This window comes from Mandrillus leucophaeus, unplaced genomic scaffold (genome assembly GCF_000951045.1).
Source record: "Mandrillus leucophaeus isolate KB7577 unplaced genomic scaffold, Mleu.le_1.0 Scaffold392, whole genome shotgun sequence".
Taxonomy (NCBI): domain Eukaryota; kingdom Metazoa; phylum Chordata; class Mammalia; order Primates; family Cercopithecidae; genus Mandrillus; species Mandrillus leucophaeus.
In genome coordinates this window covers 2,136,676-2,162,149 of record NW_012104165.1, presented here as the reverse complement: position 1 = coordinate 2,162,149, position 25,474 = coordinate 2,136,676, and the positions used below count along the sequence as shown (strand labels likewise).

Here is a 25,474-nt window from a genome sequence, read left to right as displayed (position 1 = left end):
TCAAAACAGACCCTAGTGCATTTTACATTACAATATTAAATACAAAAAGAATGATATTACAAATTAGTGTGTGATGAAGGCCTATTTGTTGATCAGTATGGGAAAACTGATGAAAAATCTGGAAATAAAATTTGTCAGTAAAAACAATACCTAAAAAAATACATGATTATAAATTTCAAATTGATTAAAAAATGTGGAGAGTTCCAGCAGAGATCCCAGTCCTGAAGCAGCGGCGAACCTCTCTTCCCCACCCCACCTCGGTGACCTGGTGGCCGCAGGGACACAGTGCCTTTGGATGGCGGCGGGTGTGCCGGGCGGGAAGGGCGGGAAGAACCACGCGGAGGCTGCTGGGGCGCAGGGCCCGCGAAGGCGGAGCTAGGGACTGGCCCGGCCTTCTCTTTAGGCCACGGCGCCGCAGATCTGGTCCTCGGGCGACCTCTCTGTCCCAACTGGGCGAGACCTACCTGGTCCTGATGGCAACGGACAATGGCCTTAACGGCCGGAAGGTGAGCGGAGTCCCGGATGAGGACGGGTGGAACGGTAGCGTCCGTGGGGCGGTTGGCCTTCCTTCTACCAGAACTTGATGTGGGAGGAGAGAAATGGAGTAACAGGCCACATTTGGCGCTTTGGAGATGCCCACCACGCTTTGGGAAAATTTACTGGCATTTATAGAAGGACTTTGTGTATAATATGGGAAAGCTGCTCTCAGCTTCCCCCAAAACTTTTACAAGGAAACATTTGGCACATCTAGCCCTTCCAGATGTGTAGAGGTTTCCGACATATGATAGAGTTAGCAAATCACATATCGTGTAAATTCCCATTTATTGAAAAAAAAAATAGAAAATAGATGTCTTCTGGAAATGACTTTTTGAAATTGAGTTGTTGGACCACCTCTGGAAGTAGTAACAGGAGCGGACACATCCACATTTGTTCAGTGCGTTAGAGGACATGGACCAGAACAACTGAAAAGGAAAAGAAGAGGGTTCTATATCACTCATCAGATTTAGAAGATAGTTTCACGTTCTTTCCATTGTTTTGTGTGCATTTTATTCCTCACTATATATGGTTGACAATGCTTAAACTTTTTTGAAATGTCTAGTCTTTCTAGATGTTCTGAAGTGCCTGATATATGTTAAATCAGAGATAGTAAAATAACACATTTAGTAAATGTCTTTTTGTGAAAATTCATATGAAATGTTGGTGGGGGGATATCCAAACCACCAGTTGAGTAACAATACATTGTGTTTGTGCACTGCTTCAGGGCAGGAGGAGAAAGAGGTTGTGCAGAAAGCTCTATGCCACCAGTGTACTTACAGTGAGGCAAGATTAACCATTATATCTTATGCCTGTGAATTTGGCTTATCTGTATATACAGTGTCTATCGAGGAAAACAAGTCCTAATGTACATCTAGTCTTTCTAGATGTTATAGAGGTTGCCAGAATATGACAAAAGTAGAGTTAGTAAACTAATATTTTTGTACATTTTCTTCTAAAATGACTAGGAAGATTGTCTTCTGAAAATTTGAGCATTCTTGCCCACTGAGTTGATGGAGATGGAAAGATGTCTAGGCCAGAATGTTCATATTTGGAAAATTTCAAATTGTAACTATTGTTACATGTGTGCAGTTTACTCAAGACTGCTGTGTACATAGTGGACAAATTAACTCCTTACCTGAAACATCTAGTCTATCTAGATGTTTAGAATGATGTATATTAAATATAGAGGTAGCAAAATATCACTTTGATATTAAATATAGAGGTAGCAAAATATCACTTTGTAAATATCTTTTGGCTAAAATTCATAGGTAATATTGTGTTTTGGAAATTGAATTGTTAAGCCACCTTTGTGGGCAGTATAGTACTGTCTACACTTGTTTGATAGTTTAGAGGAAGCGGAGGGAAGAAATTGCAAAAGGTACTATGCTAGGTTGTTTATATTTGGACATTTTCAGACAGCATTTTTCTGTATGTTTTGTGCATTTAGTTTTGCTCTGTATATAGTGTATAGAATGAACAAATGAGCCCTAATTTTGCAATATCTAGTCCATAGATGTCAAAGAGGTTGCCAGTGTTTGACTAAGTACTTAGTAAAATTAGCATATTTTGTACACTGTGTTGAAATTCATAGGAAACCTTGTCTTCTGTAAATGACTTTTGGATAGAAATTTGTCCAACATCCATAAGCACGGCATGTGCCTGTACTGGTCCATTGGATTGAAGGCCGAGAGAAGGAAGTGAGGGGGGAATGGTTCAAAGGCAAAACTGTCATATTTATAAGTTACCACAGATTATAACCATTGTTATGTGTATAATTTTATTGAACAGTACTCTGTGCATAGTGGACAAATTTTATGAAATATCTAGTCTCTCTAGATATTTAGAAGTGCTTGATGTATTTAAAAGTAGAAGTACTAGAATAACACTTTTTGTCAATAGCTTTTAAAAACTAGTGGGAAATACTATTTGGAACTGGAATTGTTGAACCACCTCTGCAAACAGTGTATGCTCTCTGTATTTGTTCTTTTGATTGAGGGAGGTGAAATCGCAAAAACTGTTTTGCTAGTGTTTACTAGAAATTTTCACTTAATCCATTGCCTGTGTGTTACATGAATTTCATTTAACTTTACTATACTGTATGTGTCTTGTATATACTGAACAAAGGAGTCCTAATTTTATATCTAGTCTAGTCTCTAGATATTAAAGAGGTTGTCAATGTATGACTGAAGTACAGTTACTAACTCTACTATATAGACTTTGTTAAAATTCATGGAAAGGCTGTCTTTGGAAAGGACTTTTGAAAGTGAAATGGTAACATCAGCTCGAAGTGACATGTGCCTATATCCACCAGGTTGGTGGTGGAGAGGCTAGACCAGAATATTCCTATTTAGAAGACACTTTCAGATATAACCATTGTTACATGTGTGCAGTTTATTCAACACTGCTATGTATATGGTGGACTGACTGAAGTCCTTCTTTGAAACACGTAGTCTTTCTAGATGTTTAGAAGTGCACAATGTTAAAAGTAGAGGTAGTAAATAACACATTTTGTAGATACCCTTTTAATTCATATGAAATATTGTCTTTTGAAAATTGATCAAACGACTTCCCTGAGCAGTACACATTTATTATATTTGTGCTGGTTTGGGAAGGAAGAAGGAGCAGAAAGTGCAAAGGGTAATTGAGATACCAGTGTGTTTATGGTGAGGCACACTTGACCATTGTCCCTTGTGTCTGCATTTTCTTTTACTGTGCTGTGGATGTAGTGTATGTAAGTGGACAAACGAGTCCTAATTTACAACATTAAAAGGATTGCAAGTGCATGACAATAGTAGAGTTAGTAAACTAATACGTTAAGTACACATTGTGTTAAAATTCATAGGGAAGACTGTTCTTAAAAACACAAAAGTGAAATTGCTAAAATCCTCTGCAAGTATTATGGATGCTTATACCTGTCCACAGGGTTGATTTAGAGATCGAAAGGGGAAGGGTTCTAGGCCAGAATATTACTATTCAGAAGATACCTTCAAATTATAGTTCATGTTATATATATGCATGATTTATTCAATGCTACTGTGTATATCGTGGAAAACTTACATCCTATTTGAAACATCTAATCTTTCTAAAACATCTAGATGTTTAAAAGTGTACAACATAGGTTAAAAGTAGAGGGATAAAGTAACACCCTTTAAGCACTTTTTTTGTTGTTTCCTGGGAGTGGTTGCATTTTTGAGTGGAATTGTTAAACTAGATGTTTTGACAGTATGCTGATTGTTCATTGGGTCGCAATGGATTGAGAGAAGAAGTATGCAGGCGAAGGATTCTGCACCCATGCCCATAAGTTAGATTGATTCCATGGTCTAACCGTTGTTCTACATGTGCATTTTAGTTAATATTGTTGTGTATTAAAGGATAAGTCCTAATGCTCAAGATATGTTAAAAATAGACATAGTAAAGCAATCTCTTTGTGTTTTTTTTTAACTTTTTTTTAGGTTTGGGGGTACGTGTGAAGATTTGTTACACAGGTAAACATTTGTCACAGGAGTTTGTTGTTTATGTTATTTCATCACCCAGGTATTCAGCCCAGTACCCAATAGTTATCGTTTCTGCTCCTCTCCCTCCTCCCAACCTCCACCCTCAAGTAAACTCCAGTGTCTGTTGTTTCCTTTTTTGTGTTCATAAGTTCTTATCATTTAGCTCCCACTTATAAGGGAGAATATGCGGTATTTGGTTTTCTGTTCCTGCATTAGTTTGCTAAATAACAGCTTCTAGCTCCATCCACGCTCCTGCAAAAGATATGATCTTATTCTTTTTTATGGCTGCATAGCATTCCATGGCATATATGTACCACATTTTCTTTATCCAATCTGTCATTGATGGGCATTTAGGTTGATTCCATGTCTTTGCTATTGTGAATAGTACTGTAATGAACACAGGCATGCTTGTGTGAGATGGTATCTTATCGTGGTTTTGATTTGCATTTCTTTAATAATCAGTGATATTGATCTCTTTTTCATAAGTTTGTTGACCACATATGTGTCTTTTGAGAAATGCCTGTTCATGTCCTTTGCCCACTTTTTAATGGGATTTTTTGTTTTTCTCTTGTAAATTTAAGTTCCTTATAGATGCTGTATATTGGACCTTTGTCAGATGCATAGTTTGCACAAATGTCCTCACATTCTGTAGGTTGCCTGGTTGCTCTGTTGATAATTTATTTTGCCATGCAAAAGGTCTTAAGTTTAATTAGATCCCATTTGTCAACTTTTGCTTCTGTTGCGATTGCTTTTGGTGTCTTTGTCCTGACATCTTTGCCTATTCCTATGTCCAGAATGATATTGCCTAGGTTGTCTTCCAGGGTTTTTATAGTTTTGGGTTTTACCTTTAAGTTTTTAATCAATCTTGAGTTGATTTTTGAATATGGTGTAAGGAAGGGGTCCAGTTTCAATCTTCTGCATGTAGCTAGCCAGTTCTTCCAGCACTAGTTATTGAATAGGGAGTGTTTTTACCATTGCTCGTTTTTTTCAGCTTTGTCAAAGATCAGATGGTCATAGATATGCAAGCTTATCTCTGGGCTCCCTATTCTGTTCCATTGGTCTATGTGCCTGTTCTTGTACCAGTACCAAGCTGTTTTGGTTACTGTAGCCTTGTAGTATAGTTTGAAGTTGGGTAGCATGATGCCTCTAGCTTTGTTCTTTTTGCTTAGGATTGTCTTGGCTATATGGGTTCTTTTTTGGTTCCATATGAATTTTAAAGTAGTTTTTTTCTAGTTCTGTGCAGAATATCATTGGTAGTTTGATAAAAATAGCACTGAATCTATAAATTGCTTTGGGCAGCATAGCCATTTTAATGATATTTGTTCTTCCTATACATGAGCATGGGATGTTTTTCCATTTGTTTGTGTCGTCTCTAATTTCTTTGAGCAGTGTTTTGTAATTTCATTGTAAAGATCCCTCACCTCCCTGGTTAGCTGTATTCCTAGGTATTTTATTCTTTTCTGTGGCAGTGGTGAATGGGATTGCCTTTCTGATTTGACTCTCAGTTTGGCTGTTATCGGTGTATAGGAATACTAGTGATTTTTGTAAATTGATTTTGTGTCCTGCAACTTTGCTGGAGTTTTTTATCAGCTGAAGGAGCTTTTGGGCCAAGACTATGGGGCTTTCTAGATACAGAATCATGTCGTGAGCAAACAGAGATAATTTGACTTCCTCTCTTCCTATTTGGAAGCGCTTTATTTCCTTCTCTTGCCCAATTGCTTTGGCTAGGACTTCAAACAATCCCTTTGTAAATGTTCTTTCGTTTGTTTTTACGAAATCCTGTCTCCTGGGAGTGACCTTTGCTAATCCACCTCTTAATTAATTAGTCTATGTTAGACATGATCCTATACTTAGTCACTAGGATGATGGAAGAGGGAAAAGAGTACAGGTGAAGGGAAGAGCTTTTTGCCAATATCTCCATATCTAGAAGATGGTTTTAGGTGACAATCATAGGTATATAAGAGCATTTTTCATAAAGTACCTGTGTTTTTGTTGACAAAATTCATTACTTTACAACATCTAAGCTTTATGAATACCTCAAGGTAACAATGTATGATAAAAAGTAGAGCTAGTAAATTAGCTACTTTGTAAATATCTTTTTGTTATAATTGATGGAAAAGATGCATCTTGGACATGGAATTGTTAAACCACCTTTGAGCAGTATATGTCAGGACTTACTTGTTCAGCAGGCTGGCAGTAGAGGGGCAGAAGGAAGTAAAAAGGGAGAGATGAAGGCAGATGTGTTCGTATTTACATTTTGACTATAGTCATTGATGTGTGTGTGTCTCTTTTGGCCATACTATAGGAATACATTAAGTAATCCAAAGCAAACATACCTTCTAATATTTTAATGGTACAGATCTGCTAATGAATTCTCTTAGAAACATTATACTTAGTATATTCTGTTGCTTTATGTTTCATTTTAAATTGAGCATTAAGGTAATACAGTATTTAATCAGAATTCTGCCCATACTTTTATCTAGAGGTGTGTTGCCATTTTTGTCTTCTATGAAATTTTTTTCTCAAGAAAGGCAGAATTACATTTTTTTCTAACAGGTTGAGTTGGTGTTGTGTATTCTTGGTTATCAAAATACTCACATAGCTTTGGGATTTAAAATTGGCAAATATTCATGATGTGTGGAAAAGTGTGATACATACTGTATAATCTCAATCCCATAAAACTGAATGTTTTGTCTATGTACACACTGGACCTAGAAGGTCATGTCAAACTGTAAACTGCTTGTGATTGTGGATGACTTTGTTTTTTCTTCTTGTGTGTTTCAGCTTCCTATAATGCACATATTAACTTTTCTAAAATAAAGTTTATTTTAAAAAACAAAGTTAATATAATCATGACCAGTTTTAGCAGAATTGATTTTAATATTAGAAAGTATAGAATTATAGTCTTTAATAAACATTAAATGAATACCTGCTATATGCCAGTTACTATAACAGATGTGGAGAGCCTATAGGGATCAAAAGATAATTCCTGCTCACAGATCTTTCAGAAAGTATCATTAGATGATTCAACAGACAATTTCATCTAACTTAGTTGAAAGAAATTTTTTAAATTCCATAGTACAAAGTAGGTAATCAGTATGTAATTTTATCTGTAGATTACAAAATCTGGAGATTATATTCTGAGAATCTGCTTTCTCCAACACAATAAAAGCCATATATTACAAGCCCACAGCTAATATCATAGTTATAAAAAGTTGAAAGCTTTCCTTCTAAGATCCAGAACACGACAAAGATGCCTGCTCTCACCACTTCTGTTCAACATAGTATTGAATGTCCTAGCCAGAGCAGTTAGGCAAGAAAAAGAAAAAAATGTATACAAATTGGAAATGAAGAAGTGAAATTGTCTCTTCTGATGACATGATCCTTTATTTGGAAAACCCTAAGAACTCCAACAACAACAACAAAAAAAAACTATTCAAATAAATTCAGTAAAGTTACAGGTTACAAAATCAATATACAAATATCAGCAGTGTTTCTATGCAATAACAATCATCTGAAAAAGAAGTAAGCAATCCCATTTACAATTTAAAAAATAAATAAATTAAAGTAACTAGGTGCAAATTTAACCAAGGAGGTGAAAGATTTGTACATCTGAAAACTATAAAACACTGATATTTAAAATTAGAAAAGACACAAAAATGGAAAAATACCTCATGTTCATGGACTGGGAAAATTAATATTTTTGAAATACCTATACTACCCCAAATAAAGATTCAATGCAATCTCTATCCAAGTACCAATGTCATTCTTTAGAGAAATAGAAAAAACGATTCTAAAATTTGTGTGGATCCACAAAAATCCATAGCCAAAGTAACCCTGAACCAAAAAAAAAAAAAAACAACTAGAGGCATCATAATACCTGACTTCAAAATCTACTGTGAACCTATAGTAATCAAAACAGCAGGATACTGGCATAAAACAGACACAAAAATCAATGGAACAAAATAGCCTAAAAATCAATCCATACATTTATAATCAATTGATTTTCAACAAAGGTGCCAAGAGCACACAATGGGGACAGGGCAGTCTCTTCAATAAATGGTGTTGAAAAACTGAATATCCACATGTAGAAGAACAAAATTACATGCATACTTCAAACCATATACAAAAATCAACTCAAAATGCATTAAAGACTTTGACATAAGACTACAAAACTACTAAAAGAACTCGTAGAAATGCTCCATGACATTGATCTGGTCAATGATTTTTTGGATATGACCCCAAAAGCACAGTCAACAAAAACAAATATAAATAAATGAGATTATTATTATTATAATCTTTTTTTTTTTTTTTTTTGAGACGGAGTCTCGCTCTGTCCACCAGGCTGGAGTGCAGTGGCGCAATCTCGGCTCACTGCAAGCTCCGCCTCCCGGGTTCACGCCATTCTCCTGCCTCAGCCTCCCGAGTAGCTGGGACTACAGGCACTCACCCATACGCCCGGCTAATTTTTTGTATTCTTTAGTAGAGACGGGGTTTCACTGTGTTAACCAGGATGGTCTCGATCTCCTGACCTCGTAATCCGCCCGCCTCGCCCTCCCAAAGTGCTGGGATTACAGGCATGAGCCACTGCACCCGGCCAATAAATGAGATTATATCAAATTAAAGAGCTTCTGCACAGTCAGGGAAACAAACAAAATAATGAAAAGACAACCTATGGAGTGGGAGAAAATATTTGCAAATGATGTATCTAATAAGGGGCTAATAATCTAAAATATATATAAGAAACGCAAACAAGAAAACATAATTCTATTTAAAAATGGAACTGGCTGTGGTGGCTCACACCTGTCATCTCAGCACTTTGGGAGGCCTAGGTGGGTGGATCACTTGAGGTCAGGAGTTCGAGACCAGCCTGGCCAACATGGTGAAACCCTGTCTCTACTAAAAATACAAAAATTAGCCAGGTGTGGTGGTAAGTGCCTCTAGTCCCAGCTACTCAGGAGGCTGAGGCACAAGAATCACTTGAACCTAGGAGGCAGAGGCTGCAGTGAGCTGAGATTGTGTCACTACACTTCAGCCTGGGAGACAGAGTGAGACTCCATCTCAAAAATAAAAATAAAAAATAAAATAAAATAGTTTAAATTCTGTTTTAATGAAAATAAAAATGGGCAAAATACCTAAATACACATTTCTCAAAAGAAGACCTACAAATAGCCAACAGGTATATGAAAAAATGCTCAACATCACTAATCAATGGGGAAATATAAATTAAATGCACAATGAGATATCACTTCATACTCTTAGAATGGCTACTATCATAAAAAGCAAAGATAACAACTCGGTGAGAATGTGGGGGGAAAAAGGAACCCTTGCGCACTGTTAGTTGGAATGGACATTAATACAGCCACCGTAGAAAACAGTGTGGAGGTTACTCCAAAACTTAAAAATAGAACTACCATATGATCCAGCCATCCCACCACTGGGTATGTATCCAAGGAATTGAAATCAGTATGCTAAAGAGATGTCTGCACTCCCATGTTTATGGCAACATTATTCACAATAGCAAAGATATGGAATCAAACTAAGTGTTCATCAATGAATGAATATATCAAGAAAATGTGGTGTACTATTCACTCGTAACAAAAAAAGGAAACCCTGTCATTTGCAACAACATGGATGAACCTAGAATCTATGATGTTAAGTGAAATGAGCCAGTTACAGAAAGGCAACTACTACATGATCTCATTTAAATGAGGATCTGAAAAAGTTAAACTCATAGAAGCAGAGAGTGGAATGGTAATTACCAGAAGCTGGGGGTGGTGGTAAGTTTCCAGACCATAAATTGAGGGATAAGCTCCAGAGTGTTCATACTATTTTTAATTTGCTGAAAATAGAACGATGATAATATGGTTCATAAACCTAGAATTATGATTATCCCATAAATTTTTAAAGCCAAATATTTTCTGTCCTATAGAAACAACACCTACCTAACTTAATTTATCCAATTTTATTGATATCTTACCACTTGAATAAACCAAATTTCAAGTAAATGTGTTCATTTTTATAGATATAGTTTACATCATAAATTCATTTTTCAATGTAAATTTAATATAGTATATAATTAATCTCCAAATTTTAAAATTTAAAAACTTAAAAACAAAAAGAAAAAATGAAACCTAATGTCTTTTGGGTTTTTTTTTTCGTTTTTTTTTTTTTTGAGACAGAGTTTTGCTCTTGTTGCACAGGCTGGAGTACAATGGCGCAATCTCGGCTCACCACAACCTTCGTCTCCTGGGTTCAAGTGATTCTCCTGCCTCAGCCTCCTGAGTAGCTGGGATTACAGGCATGTGCCACCATGCCCAGCTAATTTTTTGTATTTTTAGTAGAGACAGGGTTTCTCCACGTTGGTCAGGCTGGTCTTGAACTCCCAACCTCAGGTGATCCACCTGCCTTGGCCTCTCAAAGTGCTGGGATTACAGGCGTGAGCCACCGCGCCTGGCCAAAACCTAATGTCTTAAGAGAACTTTTCATAAAATTATTATTTGGATATGCCTCTGACCACAGTCATAGCTTTGCTTAATCACCTCTGTGGGGCATCAGTCTCCAAGGTCTAAACCATATAAACATAGGTAGCCTTTAGAGCTGTAAATAAATACATCCCTGCTACATGTTAATGATTCTTGGAATATACATTGACCAACATAGTGCTCTCCTTGTTTAATTAGGCAAAAATCTAGCTATAAATATGAATAACAAGAGTATACATTAAAAAGACGTCAAATAGCCAACCAAAAATATATTTAACCAAACCTAATTCATTATTAGGGACTTTCACCAGTCCCACATCTAGTTTACTTCCAATATCCACATTAAATAGAGCCTTCTATTAAATTTTACTTCAGCTGTTGCATTTAAGTGTGAATGGCACTGTAGTGTCAGTATGACCAGTGGTTAATCCAATTTTTGGAGGCATTAGTAACTCACCCAACAAGAATTTTTTTTCTAATTTATTAATTAAATGAAGGAACATCATAATGGGAACATGGGTATGTTTGGACTACAGGAGAACATCACAGCTGTGAACTCTTCCTTCATGAAAATATATTCTAATCTTTTCGGCTTCTGGTAAGTATTCTGTGCTATCTCTAACAGAGGATGACTCCGGTAGAAAACAGATCCTAGATAGCATAAGACTCAGCCTAACGTGAAAGCAAAAATGTGAAAGGTATGTGAGATATAAATAATACTAACATTTTGAGGATTAAATATAAATTTAATCCTCAGGAATGAGGATTAAACTTCAACAAGAGCAGTTCATGGATTTTGAAGTTACTAAATGCTCTCTATGCACCAAGCATCATGCTAAATATTTAGCATAACATGTAATCCTCTTCATAGCCATCCTATAAGCAGGTGCTATTAGAATAGCTATTTTACAGATAAGGAATCAGAGGCTAAAGAAGTTAATTAGCCTGCTCAAGTTCACACAGTGAGGAAATGGCTGAGATCAATTGTAACAAAAATCACAGGTGGTCTGAACCAGTCTAGGGTCTTACCTATTTTTATTTCGTCCTTTCATCTTGAATTTTGTATGACTACAGCAGTATACTTCTTGCTTCATAATTAATAAAAGATCCATGTATTTTTGCTTTTTGTAAAATTTTAGACAGTTTTGAAATTTTGTGCCTCTAATTTTCTCTCCATATCATAAATTATGTTGAAATATGTTTGGTTCATTTGTCTCAGATTTCACTGAAGAAAGTAAAATGTAAGTTATGCGCGATTATTGGGCTCTGAAGTCCATACTATGAAAAATGAAAAACTGAGTTTCCATTAAAATGTAGCATGCCTCTTTTTTGCCATCTATTTCTTCAGCTCCAGTGTTATAAGTCTCATTTTAAATAACACATTCACTTTTAAATTGAAATTAAAATATCCGAAGTTTGAGATCCAAAGCTTAAATCAATATGCAAATGTTAAAAAGTATTAAATGAAAAGTCCTGTATTTGAGTTCACAACATTAAATTACATAAATTATCATGCCTGACTTGGCAGCATTTCTAATAAGAATGGCCAGAGCTTTACGTGATCCAAAGTTTAAAGAGAGCCAGTAATGTTTTATACCTGCTAAAAATAATTAATGTATATTTTAGAAAATTATGCAGATCATAGACATTCACTATTCTCTTCAGTAGTGTTGCACAAGTGGAGTATCGTGCTTACTTTTGTACTCACTAATTTGCAGCACTTGACAAATCATGGTGTGTTCAGGGAAGAGGAACGAGAAAAGCATGGTAATTAAAGAGCATGTAGTGGTAGGAACAGCTAACAATGTGCTTTGGGAAGAGAAATCTAAGCGTATATTGGTAATAGATTCTAATATTAAAAGAGAGTTAAAAGGTATATAAAAAATTTTTAGTAAGCCAAACTATACAATATTGCCTAGAGGTGCACATTTGGGTAATTAACCTACTAACATGCAAAGACGGGATTACTATAAATATCAGCATAGTGGATACTTCAGGGGATAGGGAAGAGTTAACATTGGGAGAAGGCACAAAGAAAAGCTCCTAGAGTAATCGTCAACGTTTTATTTATTGACTTAGGTGATGGTTACAAGAATATACACTGAAACTCATCAGGCTTTACTTTTTGTTTGTTGTATCCATGTATTTATTCATATAACAATACTGGGGGTTTTATGAGGCCATGTTAAGTTGACTTACTCTGTGTTATTTTCAGAATAAAGAAGACCAGCCACGGCTGGGCAAGGAACCATCTTTGAGTTCAATATAAGCAGCATTGACTAAAGAAGAGAGGCTGCTTCAAGTGTATTTGACTTCTCTGTCATTGAAGTTATGCCAGTGGCAGTTGTGCAGAGATTCTGTTGAAGGATCTCCTATGCAGAGCAGAAGGCTAGATTCATGACTTCTGAGGTTTTTTTCCACTTTGAAATTCATAACCTTTTAATTCCCAACACAAACCCAACAGCAGTCAAAGGAACTTGAGTGAATTTTGTAATCAAAGTGTTTGGAGACCTCAAGTCATCTCCTGCTCCTGAAGCTTTTCAGTTCAATGTGCACATTGTGATTCTGCATATTTTTGTGTACATAAAAATGTTTGTAAATTTTAAAGCTACACAAATTTTTTGTAAAGCATTCCAGTTTAGTTCTAGGTCACTGTGGTAAAATCACTGTGTGAAAAATTAATGGACTAAGGGGTAGGCAGAATAACAATGATAGGTGGATATAAGTTATCATTTTTAGAATTAAATATGAACCAAGCTCAGTTCCAAGTGCTTTTATAAATACTAACCCTCACAACATCCCTTTGAGGAAGGAAATTTTACTACATTTTCTTCATGTATAAAGAATCTGGTACACAAACAAGTTAAATAATTGCCCAGGTGGGCAAAGCCTGAGTCCTGTCGTCTCGCCTTCCTCCTATACAGCATGAGCTTCACCACTCGCTCCACCTTCTCTACCAACTACCGGTCCCTGGGCTCTGTCCAGGCGCCCAGCTACGGCGCCCGGCCGGTCAGCAGCGCGGCCAGTGTCTATGCAGGCGCCGGGGGTTCTGGTTCCCGGATCTCCGTGTCCCGCTCCACTAGCTTCCGGGGCGGCATGGGGTCCGGGGGCCTGGCCTCAGGGATGGCCGGGGGTCTGGCAGGAATGGGAGGCATCCAGAACGAGAAGGAGACCATGCAAAGCCTGAACGACCGCCTGGCCTCTTACCTGGACAGAGTGAGGAGCCTGGAGACCGAGAACGGGAGGCTGGAGAGCAAAATCCGGGAGCACTTGGAGAAGAAGGGACCCCAGGTCAGAGACTGGAGCCATTACTTCAAGATCATCGAGGACCTGAGGGCTCAGATCTTGCCAAATACTGTGGACAATGCCCGCATCGTTCTGCACATTGACAATGCCCGTCTTGCTGCTGATGACTTTAGAGTCAAGTATGAGACAGAGCTGGCCATGCGCCAGTCTGTGGAGAACGACATCCATGGGCTCCGCAAGGTCACTGATGACACCAATGTCACTCGACTGCAGCTGGAGACAGAGATCGAGGCCTCTCAAGGAGGAGCTGTTCTTCATGGAGAAGAACCACGGAGAGGAAGTAAAAGGCCTACAAGCCCAGATTGCCAGCTCTGGGTTGACCGTGGAGGTAGATGCCCCCAAATCTCAGGACCTCGCCAAGATCATGGCAGACATCCGGGCCCAATATGACGAGCTGGCTCGGAAGAACCGAGAGGAGCTAGACAAGTACCGGTCTCAGCAGATTGAGGAGAGCACCACAGTGGTCACCACACAGTCCGCCGAGGTTGGAGCTGCTGAGACGACGCTCACAGAGCTGAGAGGTACAGTCCAGTCCTTGGAGATCGACCTGGACTCCATGAGAAATCTGAAGGCCAGCTTGGAGAACAGCCTGAGGGAGGTGGAGGCCCGCTATGCCCTACAGATGGAGCAGCTCAATGGGATCCTGCTGCACCTGGAGTCAGAGCTGGCACAGACCCGGGCAGAGGCACAGCCACAGGCCCGGGAGTATGAGGCCCTGCTGAACATCAAGGTCAAGCTGGAAGCTGAGATCGCCACCTACCGCCGCCTGCTGGAAGATGGCGAGGAATTCAATCTTGGTGATGCCTTGGACAGCAGCAACTCCATGCAAACCATCCAAAAGACCACCACCCGCCGGATAGTGGATGGCAAAGTGGTGTCTGAGACCAACAACACCAAAGTTCTGAGGCATTAAGCCAGCAGAAGCAGGGTACCCTTTGGGGAGCAGGAGGCCAATAAAAAGTTCAGAGTTAAAAATAATAATAATAATAAAAAAATTAAAAAAATAATTGCCCAAGGATACAGCTTCCAAGTGGTGAAGCTGGAATTTGATGCCAGGGACTTTGAGTTCAGAATCTGTGCATTGAAGCACTATCATTCCTTAGTTGACAACCTATTGCAAATAATAAAAATAAATAAAAAATAAAACTGGACACTCATTGATTAAATCAGATTTCCATTTCTGTGCTGTGAAAAACTACATCTCTATCTCATACTACTTGATAACATTTCCTTCTTTATGATTATAACATTATTATGTTCTAACGAAAACAATTATAACAATGACATACTATAGATAATCTATCTTCCCTTTATTTTACTATATACCAGAAGCAAATGAGGTTTTCATGGCCTCAAGGACACTATAAATGTAAAGTATGCTACTTCTGAATTTTGTGGTCAGAAATTATCAGCAGAAAAAATGTTTAATTCACCATTAGCCTGGCACCAGGGCTCAGGCCTGTATTCCCAGCAGTTGGGAGGCCCAAGCAGGAGGATTGCTTGAGCCCAGGAGTTCCAAACCAGCCTGAACACCATGGTGAGACCTCATCACTACAAAAACATTTCAAAATTACCTGGACACAGTGGCATGCATCTGTGGTCCCAGCTACCTAGGAGGCTGAGTTGGAAGGATCACTTGAGCACCAAGGGTCCAGGCTGCAATGAGCTATCATTGTGTCACCACAATCCAGCCTAGGAAACAGAACAAGATTTTTTTTGTTTGTTTTTTGTTTGTTTGTTTTTTGAGACAAGAGTCTCATTCTGTCACCCAGGCTGGAGTGCAGCGGTGCGATCTCAGCTCACTGCAGTCTCCGCCCCCAGGTTCAAGCAATTGTCCTGCCTTAGCCTCCCGAGTAGCTGGGACTACAGGCGCACACCATGGCGCCCAGCTAATTTTTGTATTTTTAGTAGAAAATACAAAATTTTCCCCACACAGGCCAGGCTGGTCTGAACTCCTGACATCAAGCGATCCGCCCGCCTCAGCCTCCCATAGTGCTGAGATTATAGGCATGAGCCACTGCATCCAGCCTGAACAGAGCAAGATTCTATCTTTAAAAAAAAAAAAAAAAGAAAAAAACTAATTCAGTCACTCATTAAATAGTTCGTCTGCTTAGTGATATGATACAATAATCAGAAATAGTGAGATCGATGACATTTTTATCTGTATCTGTATTCCTTTAGAGTCCGATGAGGTGATGGTTTTACCTAAAGGGTTTCAAAGCAATCAGAACATCCACTCACGTAATTGGTAAATTCCATAGGTTAAAACAACTCTGGCTATTTAATGAACTGCTTTTTGTTTGAATTACGTGCCCAGCTAATTCTGCTGAATGGCTGGTAAGTAGGATTGGACACAGATCATTGTACGTGGTGGCCAAATAGTTCTGGAATCACCTCAATATTTAACTGCAACAAATCAGTAAGGCTATTTAGATGGTGTAATATCAGTCGTTAAAGCTGCTCAAAAAACATATGGGCCTTTATACATGTAAGTAAAGATAAATAATAAGAAAGATAATTATTTCCTGGCAACAAAAAACACACTCACAAAAAAAGGCAGAATAGTAGGGAACACCAAAATTGACAGAACAACAACAGTGCCTGCAATGCTGAGGAGTAAAAAATATATAAGAAGGAGGAGTAAGTTGGTGGTGATGATAAGTACAATTATAATGGCTGGAATGTAGATATTTGCAAGTAAATCTTGAAAGTGATTCTATCAAATGGTGGAGTTTATTCCAAAAAAAAAAAAGATATCATTTAACTTTTTACCTCAAGCTTAACTCCTTCAATAATGCAAGGATTTATCATGATCAAGTGATGCTTACATCACAGCTTCAAAGAGGAACAACTCCTCAATACGTACGCTTCTTTTAAAAATCACATAATTGACTTCATGATTTTATTACTTAATTGAAATACATAGAACAATGAATGACATAGCAAATTAAGTTTTTTCAATGATTTACAATTCAGCCTGATTGGATTTAGCATATTATTAGATTCATTTTGGATTAAACATGAACAAGTTGTTGGCACTGGGCCATGGGGAAATGTTAAAAGAGATGTTCCCAATGAGAGAAAGCATGCAAATAAGAGAGTTTTGGATACCCATGACAAACTTCGGAGATGTTCAGTTCTACCTAAAGCTGACACTATTTTTAGTTACCATGATATTGTCTCCTAGCTTTTCTTAAGGAATAATGGAAACAAGCAATGGAAGTTCTGGAACAGATTTCATCCTTCTGGGGTTTTCTTATTGACCCCAATTAGAGCCCATCATCTCAGTGGTTGTCTTCATCGTTTATATTGTGACTCTGGTAGGAAATACAACCATCATTCTTGTATCTTATCTAGACACCCAGCTCCATACCCCCAAGTATTTTTTCTTATCCAGTTTGTCTGTTTTGGACCTTTGTTATACAACTAGCATTATCCCCCAGATGCTGGCAAATCAATGGGGTCCAAAAAAATCTATTACTTATGGAGTGTGTGTGCTCCAATTCTTCTTTGTCCTTGACTTGGGAGCCACAGAATGTCTTCTATTGGCTGTGATGGCCTATGATCGTTATGCTGCTGTCTGTCAACCTCTTCACTACACCTTAATAATGCACCCTCAGCTTTGCCAGAAAATGGTGCTCACTGCCTGGTTGAGTGGTCTTGCTGGTGCCTTAATTGTTTGCTCCTTGACTTTGAAGTTGCCAAGATGTGGGCACCGGGAAGCGGATAATTTTTTCTGTGAGATGCCAGCATTGATTAAGATGGCTTGTGTCTATTCAAAAGTAATTGAGATTGCTGTCTTTGCTCTTGGAGTGGTATTTCTTTTCGTACCTCTATCACTAATTCTTATCTCATATGGAGTTATCACTCAAGCTGTAATGAGGATCAAGCCAGCAACAAGGTGGCATAAGGTCCTTAATACATGTGGCTCCCACCTCACAGTAGTAATTCTGTTTTATGGAACAATCATTTATATATACATGAAGCCACAGAATACCATATCCCAAGATGAAGGGAAGTTCTTCACTCTCTTTTACACAATCATCACACCCAGCCTTAACCCTCCGATCTACACTTTACAAAACAAAGATGTAAAGAGTGCACTGAGGAGAATACTGTGGATGAAAAAATGTTCAGCAAAATCATGAATTAGATGGAAGAAAAGTAGAATGTAGAGCACTAAAGAAATGTTGGCATTTATCAAGAGAAGTTAAATCAATTTATTTATCCAAAACACATTCATGTTCAAAGCCTGATGCTCTTAAATGACAAAAGAAAATTTAGCAAGCTTATGCTTTTACTTTGCTTTACTTTGTTTTTACTTTGTTTTACTGGTAAATAAATACAAAATTTGGAAATCGCTATGCTAGAGAATAAATGACTCCACTTCTCTGCAAATCAGCCATTTCAGAGATTGAAAATCCTCTCTGCAAGTGAAAGATTCCTCACATCTACAGTGCCCTTACTATGTTATTTCAAAGACAGTAAGTCACAGCCTACATGAAGTAATTGAGTAAGAGGATGGGAGTAATAAGGGCTTAGGATCTCTCTACAATCCTTAAACCCTGTGGCTTCTAAATTTCCACAGCAAGAACATCATACCTTTATTTCAAGGTTTTGATTCCTCTTCTTTTTTTTTACTTTTATTTTAGGTGAAGATTTGTTACATACATAAACACGTGTCATGGGGGGTTATTGTACATCTTACTGCATCGCTCACGTATTAAGCCCAGTACCCAATAGTTATATTTTCTTTGCAAGTGACTCTAAAATTGACCTTGGTAAACATAAAAAATATGAGGGAGGACAGAAAAATCAGAGGCTAAGGAAAGCATGAAGACACTGTAAACTTTATGGTGTCATAAGAACTATGGCAGAAAGACAAAAGTACAGAATGATAAAATTGTGGCCACTAAAAAAGAGTATCAATTTCCCTTTGTTAAAAATGAGTGATCCTAAATCTTTCTAGGCATTTATCACTTAAAAACCTTCTATTCAACCTTCTATACCCTGCTGAAATCATATCTCAACTGAAAAGTATTTATAAATCTCATCAGTCTATGGCCTATAGTCCCTAAAACCTCTGACCATATAAGTATATGGCATTATCCCATTTTTACTTCATTATTTGTTTGTATGTCTGTTTGAAGAAGATGCATTAGTAAGCTTTTCAACAGTATAGACCTTCTTATTCATGTGTGATTTTGCTGTGTCTAATCAGTTTCTGACATGAATTACATAGCCAATAAATGTCTATAGAATGATTATGTCAATGCTTTTAATTAAATCTCCATGAAAATGTTATCAAATCTACAGAATATCACAAATTCTCATTGGGTAATTAATAGTAAAGCACAGTGACAGACTGGATTAAGAAAATGTGGCACATATACACCATGGAATACTATGCAGCCATAAAAAAGGATGAGTTTGTGTCCTTTGTAGGGACATGGATGCAGCTGGAAACCATCATTCTCAGCAAACTATCGCAAGAACAGAAAACCAAACACCGCATGTTCTCACTCATAGGTGGGAACTGAACAATGAGATCACTTGGACTTGGGAAGCGGAACATCACACACTGGGGCCTATCATGGGGGGGGAGGGGGGAGGGATTGCATTGGGAGTTATACCTGATGTAAATGACGAGTTGATGGGTGCTGACGAGTTGATGGGTGCAGCACACCAACATGGCACAAGTATACATATGTAACAAACCTGCACGTTATGCACATGTACCCTAGAACTTAAAGTATAATAATAACAATAATAATAATAAATAAAATTTTTAAAAAAAACCTTTCCAGAAACACTTGTATTTAGAAATATGAAGACAAATGTTTGAATTGAGAGCAAGTGAAGTGCACTTTTATGTCAAGATAAACTTTCTGAAAGGAAACCATTAAAAAATGTCCTGTCTGTAAAAAAAAAAAAAAAAAAGTAAAGCAATATATTCAGTTTGTGTTAACACTAAAGATATATAAATCATCTAACCCTAAAATTTAATATATTTAAAGACCTATGACTTGGCAAAGGAAAAGATACAGTTTTTCTTTCACATACTTAAAATTATAGAATATATACATAATATTATAGAATCTACAACATCCCCTATAGGTATATATAAGTATATAATGGAAACTAGGAAATAAAAGAAATAATTGCTCATTATCTCGTATCCCAGAAATAATGACTACATTTTTTTTAACTAATTTTCTTTTAAAGTATTGTCACCTATGTTAAAATTTGGTTTAATATTTCGTCTTATTTCTCTCAGTGTATACCTTCATATCAGGGATGGTAACACCCCCACACGGGCAAAATTGATTCCAGGGGAGGTAGCAAAAATCTTTAGTATTACAATGGTTGGTGGTTCTCCAAAGAGCCTCTGTACATAAGCAGTTACACAATATAACTGTGGCACTATAATTTTGTTAGAAATGAGATAGCTATAATGAAAAAGTTTGAGAAAACACTTAATTTGAGGCTTTTTCCTATTCGAAAAGATGATTAAAATAAAGACTCCCTTAGGCCAAACTGATTGACAAAGATATGCACATCTAGGCTCCAATACACAGAAGAATTAGTAAACTTCTAGATTGGCAATTGAAACCTGCATTCAATGATGGTCTTCAGTTTCAGGTTAAAATGCTGGAAATTCCCTGTTATACTGGGGATTTTTTTAAGTTTGATAAAGAAATCATGCCCCAAAGGGGTTTTTTTAATGATAAAATTCTTGAGTTTATAGGATAGCATATAAGAAAAGAAACAACTTGCTGAAAAGTTGAAACTGAAATTGTGCCCCCAAAGAATAGGAAACCAATAACTGACAGATATTCTTGAGTTTGCCAGATAGCAGATAAGAAAATAAATAACTTTCTGAAACACTGAAATTCCCTCCATTTGTGAGATAACAAAAGTGGCCAAAATTAATTGGAAGCAATATGGCCAAATGGAGTTTGCACAGAACAAGCTTGTTAATGTCACACCCGAATTTCCACTGCATGTTTCATACGAACTCCCTTTGAATTTGCACCTGGGACCCACAAAGAGGAATGGAGAGACAACTATGCATTTCTGAGGACTTTCTAGACCTCCCTTTTCCTTCCACCAATCACCTGCTAATTCCAGAATCCACCCGTAAACCTTTTCTAATAAAATCACTATCTTAAAGCCAGCACAGGGAGATACAGTTGAGCTAGATTCCTGTCTCCTTGTTGGTCAACCTATAATGAAAAGTTTTTCTTTTCTTAGAAATCCAGTGTCATAGTATTGGCTTCTAGCACATCCAGCAGTGAGCCCCTTTTGCCTGGTAGCAAAAACATAATATAGTATCAAGAATTTGTGGCCAGACACAGTGGCTCAAGTCTGTAATCCCAGCACTTTGAGAACCTGAGGCATATGGATCACAAGGTCAGGAGTTCAAGACGAGCCTGGCCAATATGGTGAAACCCTGTCTCTACTAAAAATACAAAAAGTTAGCTGGGCGTGGTGGTGGACACCTGTAGTCCCAGCTAGCTACTAGGGAGGCTGAGGCAGGAGAATGGCTTGAACCCAGGAGGCAGAGGTTGCAGTGAGCCGAGATCATGCCACTGCATTCCAACCTGGGCAACAGAGCAAGACACCATCTCAAAAAAAAAAAGAATTTGCTGAAACAATATCTCATTTATTTCTGGTTGTAGGAGTTACCTGCTGCTACATGAACTTTTTTTTAAAGAAACAAACAGAACTTCTATACACAATCAATATAGGTTGAAAATCCCTTATCCATAATTCTGAATCTAAAATGGTCAGAAATGCAAAGATGTAAGAACAATACATTGGACTTTGGTGACTCGGGGAAAAGGGTGGGGGTTGGTGAGGGATAAAACACTACACATTGGGTACAGTGTACACTGCTCAAATGATGGATGCACCAAAATCTCAGAAATCACCACTAAAGAACTTATTCATGTAACCAAACACCACCTGTCCCCCCAAAAATCTATTGAAATAAAAAAATTAAAAATTCAAATAAAAAACAAAAATAAATGGTCAGAACACTAAATGCTTTCCTTTTTTTTATTTTGAGTCTCACTATGTTGCCCAGGCTGATCTCAAACTCCTGGCCTCAAGCAATTCTCTCAAGTAGCTGGTATTACAGGTGAGAGCCACCATGCCCAGGGAGAAAACTAAAAGTTTTCGTAACTCTGTTGGCAACCAAACCTGACCTGAACTGATGTAGGACTATTTCTATCTACTCTTTACTTTCAGTTTTATTAAACAAGAGAAACTGTATGTTAAAAGAATAGAGTTCCTTTTAAGAAAAAATAATATGAGCTATTTGTCATTTGTCAGAAATGGCAGATTTTTTTAAAGAGGACACTCACTGTTATCACTAATTTATAAAACCATGGAGTTTCTTTTAAGTTGAAGATTCAAGAGCAATTAGAACATGTCTGTTTTAAAATATGGTAGTCACTAGGTGTAGCATCACAAGAAAAACTATCAAAGAATAATAAAACTTTAAACTATTTTTTCTTTTTTCTTTTCTTTTTAACTTAAGTGGATGTGTATTTTAAACTATTTTTATCTAAGATATTAAGTTAACATTTAAAGTGGCCAAATGAAAAGATAGGTCACATTTTATGTTCTTGTGAGTCAACTGAAATACTGAAGAGAAAAAAAAAAAAAAAGTTTGTTTCCTTGCTATTCTTTGTACCTTGCTGGCTAGAAATGTTCCATGGAATGTGTGAGAGTTCTGGTTCCAAAATGGCTGCATAGAAGGAAGCTGGCTTTACTTTTCCTCCACGGAAAACCTAAAACAAATACACAGTGCTGAGAGTATCACCAGCAATATCCCAGAACTCAAATATGAGGATGGGACTGTGCCTGTGGCCATAGAGAAGTAAAAAACTTCAAGCAGGCACTATAAGACTCAGACCTCCAAATCTGTGACATCCCTCTCCCAAATCTGCCTAGCACCAAGCATGTGGAAAACTTCCCCCACCTCACCCCCAGTTTCTACACTGGAAAAAGTGAGACTGAAGTGGATAACTGGTTTCCCCACCATCTTGGGTTCCCTGGCAAGAGATCTGTCCCTACTTCAACCCACAGGTTGAGGTACCTAAGTATCTAAAGGGAGAAATATTCCCAAAGACAACCGGAGAAAAAGTGGGGAGGTGAGACTTCCTTCCCCAGCCCTAGAAACACTCTTCTTTAACTCAGCCAAAGGAGACACCAAATCAGCGAAGCTGGTCAGCAGCACCACACCATAGGAGATATGTTCCCCAGGTTCCCTGAACACAGAATTCTAGCCAGCCTTCTCATCCTATTGGGATATCCCCGGTAAGACCTTCTCCATTTGGGTCTGGCAGTGCTCCAGTCATTTACTAGGGCCAACAAACACCTGGACTTCAGGCTCCATGTGATGTCAAAAAGAAGGCAAGACCAAGAGGGAAAAAAAAGCAGATGCTGTCATGCTTTCTGTACAGCCTGCAGAACCATGAGCTAATTAAACCTCTTTCCTTTATAAATTACCCAGTCTCATGTATTTATGTATTAGAACGGACTAATATACATGACTTCACCAAACAGACAAAGCAAGGAACCAGTGACTTACCCTAACAAGACAATGATATGTGAGCTCTCTCACCAAGAATTCAAAATAGCAGTTTTAAAGAAACTCAGTGAACTGCAGGATAACACACAAAAGCAATTCAAAAATTTATCAGAGAAATTGAACAAAGAGATTAAAATAATTTTTTAAAATCAAACAGAAATCTTGGAACTGAGAAATATACTTGTCAAACTGAAAAATTTATTAGAGACTCTCAACAGCAGAATGGATCAAACAGTGGAAAGAATTAGTAAACTCAAAGACAGGCTATTTGAAAATACAGTCAGAGGAGAAAAAAGGGAAAAGAATACAAAGGAATGAAGATCACCTAAATAATATAGAAAAGTACCTCAAAAAGACAAATCTAAGAATGATTGGTTCTCAAGAGGGAATTCAGCCAGAGCAAAAGTTAGAAAGCTTATCCAAAAAAATAGTAACTCAAAACTTTCCAAACTTAAGAAATATATAGGTATCTAGGTACAATAAGATCAGAGAACATGAAACAGATTCAACCCAAATAAGACCACCCCAAGACATACAATAATCAAATTCTCAAAGGTCAAGGACAAAGAGAGGATTACAAAAGTTGGCTGGGTGCCATGGCTCATGCCTGTAATCCCAGCACTTTGGGAGGCCAAGGCAGGTGGATTACCTGAGGTCAGGAGTTTGAGATCAGCCTGGCCAACATGGTGAAACCCTGTCTCCAATAAAAATACAATAAGTAGTAGGGCATGGTAGGGGGTGCCTGTAATCCCAGCTACTCGGGAGGCTGAGGCAGGAGAATCACTTGAACCCGGGAGGCAGAGGTTGCAGTGAGCTGAGATAGCACCACTGCACTCCAGCCTGGGCAACAAGAGTGAAAGTCAGTCTCAAAAAAATAAAATAAAAAATAAAAGCAGCAAGAGAAAAGAAGTAAATAACATACAAAGAGCTCCAATTATTCTGGCAACAGACTCCTCAATGTAAACTATACAGGCCAGGTAGATGTGGGATGACATTTTCAAAGTGCTAATAGAAAAAAGAAAGAAAACTGCCATTCAGGAATAATGTACCAGAAAAGTTATTCCTCAAATATGAAGGAGACATAAAGCATTTCCCTGACAAACAAAAGCTGAGAATTCACTACCACCAAGCCCACCTTAAAATAAATGGCAAATGAAGTCCTTCAATCTAAGAGAAAAAAATGCTAATATGTGTAAAGAAAACATTTGAAGGAAAAATAAACACTGGTAAAATTAAGTACAAGACATACCCAGAATATTCTAATACTCTAATTGTGGGGTGCAATCCATTTATAACTCTAGTATGAAATCTAAAAGACAAACCTATCAAAAACAATAGTAGCTACAGTGACCTGCTAAGAGATAGACAATATAAAAATATGTAAGCTGAGACAACAAAAAGTCAAAGTGTGGGGGCATAGAGTTAAAGGGCAGGGATTTGTGGGGGGTTTTAAAGATTTTTGTTTGTTTGTTTCTAGTCTTTTCTTTGTGATCAAAGATAAGTTGTCATCTTTGTAAAATATCAGCTGGGCGCCATGGCTCACGCCTGTAATCCTAGCACTTCGGGAGGCCAAGGCTAGCTAATCACTTGAGCTCAGGAGTTCAAAACCAGTCTGGGCAACATGGCAAAACCCCATCTCTACAAAAAATACAAAACTTAGCTGGCTATGGTGGCACGTGTCTGTGGTATCAGCTACTCAGGAGGCTGAGGTAGGAGGACTGCTTGAGTTCATAAGGTAGAGGCTGCAGTAAGCTGAGATCTCACCACTGCACTCTAGCCTCGGTGGCAGAGACCCTGTCTCAGAATAATAAATAAATAAATAATAAAATAAAATAGCTATAAGATGTGTTTTGTAAGCCTCATGGTAACCCCAATGCAAAAATCTATAATAAATACACTAAAAATAAAAGGCAATGAATTGAAGCATTCTACCAGAGAAAATCACTTAACCACAAAAGAATACAGTAGAAAAAGAAGAAAGAAAGAGCGACGTTTCAAAACAACCAGAAAACAAGCAACAAAATGGCAGTTATAAGTCCTTACTTATCAAT

General features: G+C 37.7%; 1 protein-coding gene and 1 pseudogene across 2 annotated transcripts; both read left to right on the top strand.

Annotated features, from left to right (window-relative positions):
- Positions 1–11,031: 11,031 nt before the first annotated feature.
- Positions 11,032–14,797, top strand: LOC105547636 (annotated as a pseudogene). Its single transcript, XR_001007246.1, has 2 exons — positions 11,032–11,114; positions 13,396–14,797. The product of XR_001007246.1 is annotated as a keratin, type I cytoskeletal 18 pseudogene (transcript).
- Positions 14,798–17,025: 2,228 nt separating this feature from the next.
- On the top strand, positions 17,026–17,970 carry LOC105547635 (olfactory receptor 2G3-like). Its single transcript, XM_011991289.1, is given in 1 exon segment — positions 17,026–17,970. A coding segment is annotated over 1 exon segment (945 nt).
- Positions 17,971–25,474: the final 7,504 nt, after the last annotated feature.